The 13423-nt window shown below is 38.7% G+C and overlaps 1 protein-coding gene across 2 annotated transcripts in view; it reads right to left on the minus strand.

Moving 5' to 3' along the window:
• Window positions 1–13423, minus strand: part of UNC5D (unc-5 netrin receptor D) — a 167782-nt gene that overhangs the window by 41807 nt on the left and 112552 nt on the right. For both annotated transcript variants that reach the window (XM_049831254.1, XM_049831253.1), the window contains exons 5-7: window positions 5845–6025; window positions 4845–5012; window positions 3390–3554 (exon numbers count right to left, since the gene is read on the minus strand). In XM_049831254.1, the coding sequence (XP_049687211.1) occupies window positions 3390–3554; window positions 4845–5012; window positions 5845–6025 (514 nt within the window). The remainder of the gene's footprint in view (window positions 1–3389; window positions 3555–4844; window positions 5013–5844; window positions 6026–13423) is intronic.

A 13423-nucleotide genomic window follows, 5' to 3' on the forward strand; every position in this document is an offset into this window, starting at 1 on the left:
ATTCCAATAGCCCATCTATCAAATAATTTGGTGGTAAGGGCTTTCTTTCAATGCTTGCTATTGGAGTTCTTAATAGGGCACATTAACAAAGGACCTTAAGTAAAGCAATAGCAGGGAAGCTATACTTTATCGTACTCTATTCTATGGATAAACAGAGAATTTATGTCTCCAGGGCTGTCAATATGACATCTTTTATAGGCATTAAATTTAATAAGATAAAAAATAAAATACTCTGGCTGCACTGTATGAGTATGTCTAATCAGTGATATGACTGTCATGGGATGTCTTTTTTCCTTTCTTTTTTTTTTAATTTATTTTGTTTTCTGAGAAGGATTGTGCATTGGCAACTGGCTCCTTACAGCCTTGATGTTTCTTTGCAGACCTTTCAGAAGGCAGTCTGCTTTATTTTCCACAGCCAAACCTACTACATTTGTATCTGCTGGAAAAAGCCAACCTCTCCCCCTGTCTCATACACCCTCTGAGATGAAGTGAACTGTTTGGACCAGCTGACATCCTACCCCCTTTTCTCTTTCTGTTGAAGGGACTTGCACACAAGCTTCTTACTAAAGCTGCAGGCCATACAGATTTAGACCCTGAATGCCTTATTTGGAGTTCAGCACTGGTGACCTGTACTGGGGGTAAAGGTTGCTCATTAAGAGAAATCAGTCACTAACAAAGCAAGTTTTCAATAAAGGCATAGAACACTGAACGAATGCACCAACACATACAGAGTTCACCCTGGAGAATTTTACAAGACAGTTTTTATATTTCTTACTATGAAAAAGTCTTGTTCTAGGGAACACAGACACATTTTTAAAAAAAATAAATAAAAACATCAACCTTTGCACTGGTAACATGTCTGTGAACAGAACTCCAAACATCCAGCCCCTTTCCCTTCTCATGTGTAGTAACACATTTCATTTGACCAGTAAGTGGAACCTTCGTTCATACAAAAAGATTCAGAGGGCTTTATCCTAGAATAGTTCCTGAAAATGCACTTCTAGAATTAGCAGTAAATATCAGAGGTAGTCCTCAAAAGACAGCTGGCAAGCACAGCACCAACCTTTCACACTTCTGTGACATCTGAGAAGGACTCGCACTGATATTAAAGTGATAATTCACCACCGTACAGAGAGCGACAGGGACATTCTAAAACCTGCCTGTAGACAGTGTCTGGATGAACTCCTCAGAGTGAGAGGCTAAGAAAGGAGAGATTAACAGCTAGAGACGCCAGCAACAAAAACCCATGTGATACAATACCTTCTTGTTGATACAACATTGCTCAGAGGCCCGGTCTGTGTCTGAAACCGACTGTGCTGCTTACAAGGACTCGAGGAGTTCCAGTCATTTCCCACATGGAATGAAGCCATCACCATCAAATAGAATGCATATCATGAATCTCAGTACTTAATAACCATAGCTCTTCCCCAGGCCATGTGCTCCTTTCAGACTACCAAAATAAGCATAACACTGTGTTTGTTCCTCTACCTCTAAAGCATAAGTGCAGCATGGAAGATGACACACAGGACTGACACACAACTACACAATATGAAATGATATTGTTCTCAAGGTAGGACAGGTACTCTTTACCACCCTGTAATGTCATTAAGGCTTTTCTTGGAAGCAGTGACCTGAATACAGCCACCGTTTATTAACTTTGATGAAGACCACAGAAGGAGCCAACTATATGGTAAGTCAACTCATGACTGTCACAAATAGTGGTAAGTGTGCAGACCTCAGCTGCATCTTTTCATGCCCCTTTCAATGCATCCTTCTGACAGTCTTCCAATGGATATGCTAATCTGCACACATGAATGGATTCTGGATTTATCAAGCCATCTGCAGGGAAGGGCATTCATTTAGTGTGTAGGAAGGAGAAAGACCTCAGAAAGCATGTGATCACCACATTGGTCCTCAAAAGCTGAATGAATTGCAGCGCTCACATATTCTCACTAGTTATTCTCTTTTTTTTTTTTTTTTTTTTTCCCCTTCCCCATGTTTTAAAAGTCTGAATTTAATTTACGTCCTTTTGAACACTGAAGCTTGTCTGCCTGACACCTTGGAGCTGGAGAGCTGTTCTGTAACCCTGGAAACTTTTAAGTAGTTAGAGACATATAGCAAGACTACTAGGTGTTCCCTCTCTCCAAAACCAAACAAAATCTTATTTAATGTCTTGGCTGAGGTACACATATTTCTGAAACCTGAGTAAATATACAGGATGCTATCTGCCATTAAGAAATTATTAAAATCTCAGGGCAAAAAAGGGAGTTCATTTTGTTTAGAAAATTATTTTCCTCATCTCACCAGATGTACTTCATTGAAGAACTCACTGGGCACAGCAGCTGTTTCTCTCTGAAACTGCCAACCAGTATTAGGAAGGTGCACGTAGGGGAAGGGCATGGGCACTTACACTATTGTAAGCACGTAGGCGATGGTTCGGAGCACAAGGCTTAGATTTATAGCCATATTCCTTTTGTTGCATGCATGACGGTGGAAGAAGAAAATGACTGCTAGGCATAACGTGAACTCATATATGCAAAAGATCAAGAAGGAAGGGTAATGCAGTACCACAGAAAGAAAGAAAAAGGACTATTTAAATATAGAATTAAAGAAAAGGTAGACTTATTTCAGTTACATCTTTAAGCCCTAGCATTCCTGATTGCTCCCACCACTGCCATTTCATTGCTAGAATGCAAGGAGTTGACTGTATCACTTAGTGGATAGGGAGCAGCATTCAGTGTAGGAATAAACTTGTGAATTTCTTCTTAGTTTTGAGACTATGCAGCTGTCCCCGGGTGTTCTGCAACTCTACAGCTGCAGGGCTGATTTTCTTGGCTCCTAGTTGTTTGTTGATAGTAGCAACTACCAAATGCCAGATGCTTTCCAGACATTTATATGAAGGGCAAATCCTTTCACAGGGAACTTACCATGAAGTAGATTTGCCTTTATTTAACTTCTGTGTTAAAGGCAACAAATGGAGTAAACTTCAGCCTTAAACAGCTCTGCTCTTGCACCGAAAGTATTCATGTTGGTGATTTGCCAGTTTACTTGCAAGAAAAGGTAGAAGGCTAAGTAGTACATTCTGTGAAATACGTTGTAGCAGGTGGTCATAATTACACATTGCAAAAAAACTTTATCTGCATTTTTTGAATCATCTGATAATTAATAGGTAAAGTATGTGCTACACAAATGCAATAGCTCAGAAACCACTGTGGATTTTAAACTTCACATATGCAACCCTCTGAAAACAATCTATTTTTTCACAGTAAAATTTCAGCCAGAAGAGTTCTGCTGATGTGGGTGTGTGGCAAATATGCTACATTACCTGGATTACAGTATACATTTTAGGCCATACTCCTAAATCTAATTCAGTGCCCACTGTTACTCACCTTGAATGCAAAGCCCTTCAGTGCAATTCTCCGACTCTTGACTCAAGCCCTCGCAGTACTTTCCTCCGTTTCTTGGAGGTGGCGCAATACATTCCCGAACTCTCAAATGCTCGCATTCCGGACTGCACACAGACCACTCACTCCACACCTCCCAGTTTCCATCCACTGAATGGGGAGGAAGAAAAAACAAGCATCATCACTGCAAACCAAACTGGTGTAGTTGAGGTACACTTGTTTCATATCTCTCCTCAGGTCACAGCAAGCAAAACAAAGTATAATTCTCAGGAGCAATAAATATACTTTTATCAGATGTGAAGTTAAAATCCAGCAATAGAATGTACCACCTCAAGTGTGCAATATGGAAGCTTTTAAAATAGCACCGGTATATAACATTCTGCAAATACAGTCAATTAAAACTGCAGGAGGAAACATTTCCTTTGCCACCCACCTATTAGCTTCTAATGTTTCAATACAAATTCCACCTTAAACCAGGCTGATGTAGAGAGGCCATACATTTTCCTACCAGAGGAACGATGCTGGTGTTTACAAAAAGAGCATAGCTGGCCTTGTAGACTTCTGGCTAATGCCCTGAACAAGACAATGGATCAATATGTTGCTTTGCTGACTGATTTATAGCTGTGTCTGACCCTGTCCCAAACGAGAAGGGTTTCCACAGTTCCCTTTCTTTTTCATGCATAAATCAGATTGAAGAACAGTCAGATGAACACAGAGACATATATAAATAATATTGAGTTCTTTAAATCTCAGTTCAGGACATGATGTATCTAAAAGCTAGAAGAGAGATTTGCCAGAACCCGGAGAAGTTATGCTGTGATCACAGGCAAACATAGTCTCTTAAAACATACATGCATACAATCCTACTAACTTTCTTCAGCTATACAGGTGAAGCACCAATTCCAAAATCAGATAAGGGAGGTTTCAGGTGAACAAATGAGGAAATGTAGTGTCCAGAGAGGTAACACCATGCTCTGTGTAGAGTATAAACTCAATTTCAAAAGGTTAATATACTTGCAAGCAAACTTTTGCAAGCTAAATAATATTTTTAAGTTAAGTTCTTGGCTTAAGGTTTCTGTGTTTCTCTTTCTAGTGTTACTAACATCACCTCCCCTTTCCCTATACTCCCACCCACTTACGTGATTTTTCACATTGAACCAGTGGCTGTTTTGTTACTGAGTATTTAGTTAGCTGCAGTGTAAGTTAAAGCACTGACAAACCTGGCAGATCAGGCCACAGGTGCTTGTGGCTACTGCTCAGACCCTACACAAAGCTCTGAGCTGTAGTCTAAACAAGGATGCAAGTGTTTCCAATTTCCTTTTTGACCTCAGTGGGCTCTTCAAAGCACAGTTGTCCACCTGGCCTTTCAGACTGAAAGAGCTCTCCCATAAATGTGACCGACTTCCAAAGTTATTCCTTAGTAGACTGTGCATATCTCACCAGGGCAAAGAGAAGTGCAGGTAATTTTCTGCACTGACATCCCTTCACAAAATGCACCTCCATTGAGTGGAGCAGGGTTGGTACAGGTCCGTGATCGCTTCTGCCAGCCCCGACCACACCGGGCATTGCAGTTTGACCACTCAGTCCATGATGACCAGCCTCCATTAACTGCAAAACACAAACATGCTTGAGGCTGTGGTAGGTGTGCTAAGAGACATCAACCAACAAATCTGATCAGATCAGATCGTTTCATTCAAAGGCTGGTAAATCCCAAGCTGAAGTAGGAGCATTGCTGCCTATCAGTACACAACTACATAAAGGCCATGGTGTCAGAGAACACAGATGTTTGTTTTGAAGAGTAATATGCTAAGAAGTGCAATGACTGATATTCAAGCCTGAGAAAGAGGTAAAAGCAGGCACCTCAATTCTCATGAAATATGGTTTGCTTAAATCATAAACAAGACTTCTTTATTTCAGAAAGGGTGATATAGGAATGCTCTCCCTCTACCAATAAAACGTCACATGCAGTAATAAACCTGGAGAGCAACAGAGGATGGTAATAAAGCACTGGTTCTGGTCTTTTTTCCTTTGCTGTGTAACATCTAGATTCACTAGTTAGTGCTCGGACACTGCAGTACCACAGATCCAGTTAAGGCAGCCCCTTATGTACCTACCTAGGCATGTGCTTCAGGGTCTCCTGATACAGGCAAGGCTTATTTATGTGGTTTAGTTTATAATTGCATCTTCTTAACATCTGGAGCAAGGACTGTTATTATTGACATAAATTCTGGGAATCCATCACAGACAAAAAACCTCCTAATTCTAACCACTCTAAAAGCAGGCATGATCTCAGCCTTGAGCGACAGAACTGAAATTCATCATAACAGGAAGGAGGTTAGCCAGTTGATTTAGAACCAGTCATATGTTAAAAATATAAAGTACTCCAGCAGTAAAAGCGCACACATCTAAGTTTTTCTGTAATTATCACGTTTTCACTGACCATACACCACAACTGTCGCAGACATGCTCCTTCTCTTGGCAACAATGTTGGCAGCCATGCAGGTATAGTTCCCAGAGTCAGAAAGACGTGCCTGTCGAATGATGAGGTTGTGGTCTGCTCTGGTGTCAATATTCTCATCCAGGTTGGAATCTATGGGCTCCTCGTTCTTTAGCCATTCCACCTGGAGAGGGATGAAACAGAGAAGAACATGCAGTAGGAAAAGATGGAAGCAGGAAATCTGCAAAATTATATTTCAATGACTTAATGTCTTTGTGATCCTTATTATAAATATTAAGATAAAAATGAAGCTAGGATGGGATTCCCAAAAAGGTAGACATTTACAAATTTAGAAAAGAAACTATTCCTATTCTGAAGATCCTAGAGCTTATTAACAAAGGCACAGCAAATGAAATGCTAGGACATAATAAAATAACAAAGAGGGGGAGGGGGGGGGAAGCAAAGCGCTCATTCGGAGTTGCAAGGGTGTAGATTATAAGGGAAACATTATTTTTGTTCCATTGGGAGAAAAGGAAGGAAAGATGAGGCAGAAGAGGATAGGGCAAAAAAAGGAGGAGAACAATAAATTACACTTTTCCTTGTGTGGTAGGTAGCTAGGAGGCTTTAATATTTAATCCAAGGAATCAAAAAGTGATGATAAAAAATACTGGATCATTCTAGTTGAATATATGTCATTTACCTTCTGGTTCTCTTCACCGTTAGTATTAAAAGCTTGAACCTGAAATAATTTTCTTAAATAATAGCATCTTAACATTTCCTCTGTATTTGTTCTTGAATCTACACTGCGTATTTTGTTTTTATTGTAACCATTTATTCAATTATTGTCCTATTTAGGAGAGCCCTTTTGGCTTCCCTGAGAGAATTAAAAAATGGGGAAAAGTCTGTAAACCTGTAATGCCAAAGAAAGGCACCTGATGCCTTGGGCTAACGACCTCATTAATATGATAGGGAAATACTTCCTTTGACTCAAGGAGCAGAAGGAGACACATGACCAATGGAGATTAGCAGTCCAAGTGAAATTCAGCTAATGATTGCGCCTTTTTTTTTTTTTTTGAAGGCAGTATGGGTTATTAACTTAGAAAGGCTGATTTTTATTCCAAGAAAATGGAAGAAAATGTCAACTGATAGACAATAAGAAGTATTTAAAAATACTACTCTTGATATACAGTGCTTTACATGTTCAAACAATTGGACAAAGATCAGTTAAGCTTCATAATAAATGGGGATGACACATAATAAGTATTATTAATTCCACTTTTCTCGAGAGAGAAACATAAAGATGAAATTGCTTGACATCACACACAGTGGAAGAGCTATGTCATCATAATAGATTCCCAGTTTACATAAATATTCTTAAACCAGAGACCATTAGTATTTGTTGTCAAGGTACATAAATACTGTGAAATGCTGTGTGTAATATATTTTAATACATCTTCTCTAGTTCACCAACCAACATATCTCTGAGTAGTCCCAGCAATTATCTGAAAGGCATTTCTCTACTTGAAACATTAAAAAAGAAATAGTTAAGGCATGGTAAGCTGCTGTTACAGAAGTGAAAAATTAAAAATAGAAGCAGAATCAACAGATTCTATTAAAAGACTGAATAAATGTGCGTTATTTTAATAGCTTTTCTAGACCTGAAGGAGGTATGGCTGTACCCTGAAGTCAAATACCCTTCTCATCTCAGTTCAGATGAATAACCTCGTTTAGGAACTTGTGGAAGGACTTGTAACTTTGTGATAATGAGCTTATGGATTTGCTAGCTACAGGCATTCATTAGCACACTGTTCTGCGCAGATGGTCTGCAATTTGTAGATTTTCCAGTTTATAAACAAATCTGCAAAAGCTGACCATCAAAGCCAATTAGATTTCATGCCAGGCAGCAGGTTCCCCTTCCAGTAGCATCAGTCATTTTGGTTAGCTGGGGACAGAAGGTGTGCAACTGACGCATCCATAGATTCTCATGTCCCGGCACCACAGCAGACAGCTGGGAACTTATCTTGAAAAGAATCTAGGTCTGTGGCACTTGCCCTACATGGTGACTATGGAATTAAGTGATTATTTTACTTATCTGTCAAAAGAGGCATTACCTGAGCATGAAGTACATTATACATTTCATACTGAAAGTAGTTAAAAGATTTTAGCTCTATATATTCTTTTCCTCAAACTGCAGTTAACCAAAAATGGTATCAAAGACAGAATGTCACCATCAAAGCTTACACTAAGCATTCGAGACATACCTGTCTATTTCTGCATTCTTATAAAGTCCTGTCATAATGCTGTTTTGTTTTCCTTTTCCTCTCAAGACTTAACTTTTTTTAAAAAAAAAAAAAAATTTCCTTCACGAAAGTTTAAAGAGTTTTGGGTGCACATCACTTTGTATGCTACAGTGCATATCCACATAAACATTTAGAGTGAAGTTTCAAGACAGTGAGTTGCTAAGGCGTGCCCCGTGATGTCAAAGGAGGCAGTGCCTGGCACAGGTATGCTTATTTAGGTAAACCCAGAGGCGACTTTTCACCAAAAGTCTCACACCCTGAATTTTCTTTCCTTAGTATTGTTAGGAGACACAATCATGCTTTGTCATGAACTTAACACACCCAGTATCTTAGGCATCCTCATTTCCATTGCTAGAAGCATCCTAGGAAATCACAGGGCTAGCATTCATACTCGTTGCCTCTCATTCCGTGAGCTAAGTGACATGGCTGATTCTTCCACCTGTACTGACTGCAGATGGCCAGGCACAGCTCTGGAGCAGTCACCAAACAACCTTATTAAATCCAGCAGTGCTGAACTCCTCCCTTAATAGTATCTCTTTGAATTCATTACATTTTCCTTTGGTCCGAGTAAGATGAGGAACGATCAAGTAATCCATTTACTATTCAGCTTCCCTTCTGCAGTTAACTTTAATACTAATTATCAGAGGAAGGTTCCGCAAAGAAACCAGGAATGCAATTGAAATTATAGAACAGCAGCACTAGCATAAATCAAGTGACAGAAATTCAATGGTCGCAGTCAGAATTAAACTCACTTTATGTGCAGTGTAATGACAAACATGTCTAGTATTACTAGAGTTCATTATTTCACAAGTATATTTATAAATTTTGCATTTTGACTCTCATCAGGTCAGGGGCCTTTGCGGGGCAGAATGGGTGCGGGGCACAGGATGGCTCAAGGTCCTCATTACTGTTACACTAGCACTTCAGGCTATTTTTCCTGTAGACAGCTTTTCCAGGAGGGAGTGCACACTGATCCATTGTTTACTGAGTCTAGGACTGCAAGCCTTTGTGAATGAAAAGAATTTAGAAGAATGATGATCACAGTGAAGGGAGAACATTTAACAGACGGAATATAAACATGAAAGTGTTGAGAGATGTGCGATCAAAAGATGATTTGTAAGTGAGGGCACACATTGGCTTTTTCTTCTTATCTGGAGGCTTGATGACACTGCAAATACTCGTCTCTAATTCCAGCCTCCCCTCCCTTGAAGAAAAACCAGACTTATTCAAACTCATTCACTGCCTTTGCCTCAGCAGACAGATGCTTTAAAAGACGGAGAACTAAGGGATTAATTTATAGGATAAACTGATAAATTTAAAGGACTCATGATGACAAAAGGTTGTTGTTACTTGCAGTGATGCAACCTTTGGAAAAATTCAGCACACACACAAAACAACCAAGCAAAATAAAGGCAACAAAGAAACCTATAATGTCTCCATACTGAAATGAGGCATAGTGTTCTGAATTGCCAACCTGCAACACCAGAAAAGTAGATTCAAAACTCATTATTAGCATTTAACTACCCTCACTTTATCATCAGTGGAGATCGTACAGTTGCTTGTAACACAATGTAATACATTTCTTTTTAAGAATTAGTCTGAAGATCTTCAATGTTTCTATCTCGAACTAGACTTAAAAACTGCTATAATAGGCCTTAAGTTTACATACAGATATCTGGGTTTTTTCCTCTGAAATTAAATCTGCTCAGAATTAAAATACCCCCATCAATTTCTAACAAAGGCTAATCACATAATGATCTACAAAAGAAATGCAGGGGCAGATACAGATTAACTCAGCTACTACACATTGGGTGGCAGCAGATGAATTAGCATAATCTTAAATTTGTTCCAATTACAGAAAGCAATTATCAAAGACCAGCTTACAGCATTATCAAAGTAAAATCAGTTAAATACACCATATCCTAGGTAGATTACGACAGGAGTTTGCGAACTCTTTTTCTTTAAAAATAAAGCTTATCCCAACTCATCCATATTTCTGTCTACTGTATACAACATTAAAACAGCCTGTCAGCCTCACATCACAGGAACACAACTGCTGTTTGAGTTGCTGCAGGTGATGGAGTCTCACTGTGCCTGGTATGTGCAAAATAAATAATGTATGCATGTCAGCCTTATTTGTATACGTAGCCATACGGATACTATGGACGTATATCTTCCAGTTGCCATATAGCAAATTCAAACGCTCTGGAGACTCACAAATATCCATGAGAATATCGATGGAGGCAGAGCCGAGTTACAGACTGCAGGAAAGCTCTGACAAAGGTTGCTACGGTTTCCTTAAAACTCTGCCCATGTTATGGGTTATAGTTGTGGCTTCTATGGGAACAGAGTGTTATGCCCCTAAATCTCAGCTGCTTTTGAGCCTGATGGCAATATCACTGGGAGCATTTTATTTCACCTTCACAGGGACTGTGTTAAGCCTTTACACAGACATCACCTCTGTAATTCAAGGAGAAAAGCTGACTAAATCCAGATGAGGAAGTAACATTCTTCTGGCTAAACTTTATTCCTCCTTTGCCAAATTTGAGAGGGAGGCAGTACAGCTGTTAGACCTCCTGTAAGACTAAAGAACATTCTTATTTGCAGTAACAGAAATTATTTTTTTGTTTGTTTGGCTTTAATACCAAACTTACTATTTAAAGCTTGAAGATTAGAGTAGGTCAGATACCAGTTGATTTAATGCACTAAGAGTTTTTCATCCATTGCTCGGTCTAATTTAAACATCCTGAGAGCTGGCTGCCTGTGACTGAATTTTCTATTCTTTCTAGCGTATCTTGTTTGAGACTATAAAGAGATTTAATACCCAACAGGAGCAATACAACTCAAAAGTTCTTGTGGGCACACATAATTTTGTAGGTCAGAAGACAAAAGACCTTGGTACTCCTGCTTTTAGATTATACTATCCTGCCCTTTAAATACATCTGACTTTCTCATGTGGTCAATAACCAGAGTACATATATATCAAAGATAATATAGTTAGAATGTCAGCTTATCTTGAAGAGAGAATCAATTGCTTTCTCAATGCAAGATAAACGCTTCAGGATTTTAAGATGGGAAAGGTCAACACCTGACTTACAGCAGCACAAATGTTTCTTATAGCATAGTCAATTTACAGATTTTAAATATTCTCTCTCTCTCAGATGGAGAAAACAGTAAACACATCCTTAACCTTTCTTTAGGCCAATACCACTGCTCATTATGTTCTTAGAGAATATGCCAATATTTATTGTATCTTCTGGATAAAACTGTTTTGTCAATCCCAGATTCGCTTAATATTTTAAATGTAAGTACAGCAGTGTTTAGAAAGTATGGTAGAGAATGCAATGAATAAATAGGTATATTGCTGCTCATGAGATTGCAGATAACTACACTGAATACAACTCTCTTCTCTGATATCTTATGCTTCACTTGTAGCAAGGCAGAGGCTGTCTTTTTGTGAACCAGACAAAACTAAAAATAGCACAGCAAGGAGTATGGCCAAACAGCAAGTTTACAAGTGACAACTATGGCAAATATTTCTCAGATATTTGGCCACACCTGACTAGACGTTAATTTAAAACCAATGACCTGAGATGAAGTGCTTTGTAACCCCACATTTTGTCAGTGGCTCATACGTTTCTCAAGCATTTTTTTGTTCTGATTTCTATATTCTCAAATTTCTCCTCCATACATCTGCCTGCTGTAGCTGAAGGTGCCTATTGTCTTGTCATTACTAACATTAGCTCTAACTTTGCAAGGGTCAGAGCCCTATATCTGGTAATAAATATTATCCAAAAAACATGTTTAGCATGAAGCTGTTAAAAATACCTATATATGTTAAAGATAAATGTAAAGACTCCGGTGATAGAGAGGACAAAAAAGTGTGTTGGGGGGCAGAAAGGCGGGGAAGATGGACGGACATGTCTTGATGCATAGACCATTTAAAGAAATGTAACAAGAAATAATCTGGAATGTAGGTGCATTTTTATGTCTGTGTCCTTTGTCAGTAATACCTGTTTGATATATCCATCATCTGTTGTTTTAATTAAACAATCCTCCCCCACAACTTTCAATAGAGAGGAATAAAGTTTGCACGTGAAATTTTGACCTGACAGAACCAACCTATCCAAACTGACAAAAAGTCATTAAAATAGGTCTCTTAGAGACACCTCTTTGGATCTTAATTCTTCCTACAGTGCTGTAGTGACAACTGCAGAACAGTGAACATTACCTTGAAATTGATTCCAATACTATTTTTGCTGTTGCCCATGAAGGTACTTAATTAATTCAGTATAAATAATACAGAAGGCATCTCTACTTGAGCTCTTAGCTCTCTAAGAACAAAAATAACACCGTTATATATACAAAAGAACTAGGCAATACCACATTTCCCCCCCTAGAACCTGACTTTGCATTAAAGAAAGAAGAAAAAGGCCGAGAACCTCTAAAACTCTGAATATCTAATTTCTAGCTGAAAGCTTCTTTTTAACTGGAGAAGAAAACATGTTTGAAGCTGATTTATTTTCTACAAAAAAATTCCTTTTAATAGAAAATGTTTGCAATAGATTCTCCTCCACATCATGATTAACAGCAGGTATATCTGACACTTTCTCCACTGAGTCTAGAGCAAGCCTGGGGAGATTGTATCGCTAAGCTAACGCTGGCTTTTATGAATATTCCCTCCTCCCCATACTAATCAGCTCAGGCCTCTGGCTGGAAAAAGTTCTACCTTATCATTGATTTAGGTGTCTCATTCCCCAATCTTTAAAAGCCTTATAAAAAATGGCTTTTTCAGTGACCTATAATGTTTAGTAAAAGAGCAAGATACATTCCTTTCAATTTCTTTCAGATCTAGCATGAAACTCCTGTTTCTAAAAATTCAAGTACGTCTAAGCTGGAGAAATCTTCCTTAATGTTACAGTTAGAACGGATGAGTATAGGCAGGGCAGGTGCTCCAATTACAGTGATGCATTAAGAAGACAGCATATCTTTGTTACAGTTCTATTTTGCTTTCTACCCTAAGACTCAATCATACAAGTAGGAGAAGCCTCCATCAGCATAAATCAGTGTGGGAGATTAATAAAAAACAAAGGCCAGTTTGCTGGATACAAACCGTTCATATCTACCTTTATGATCACATAGTTACCTTATCAACACAATCAAAAAACATTAATCTTCCTTGCTAGGAACTTATCGCTAGCAAAACACAAGCAGCAGGTCAGCTGTACCTGCTGCATTTTTTTAAATTAATCCACTGAGGGAATACTGCTACCGAATCGTTT

This window comes from Accipiter gentilis, chromosome 28 (genome assembly GCF_929443795.1).
Source record: "Accipiter gentilis chromosome 28, bAccGen1.1, whole genome shotgun sequence".
Lineage (NCBI taxonomy): Eukaryota > Metazoa > Chordata > Aves > Accipitriformes > Accipitridae > Astur > Astur gentilis.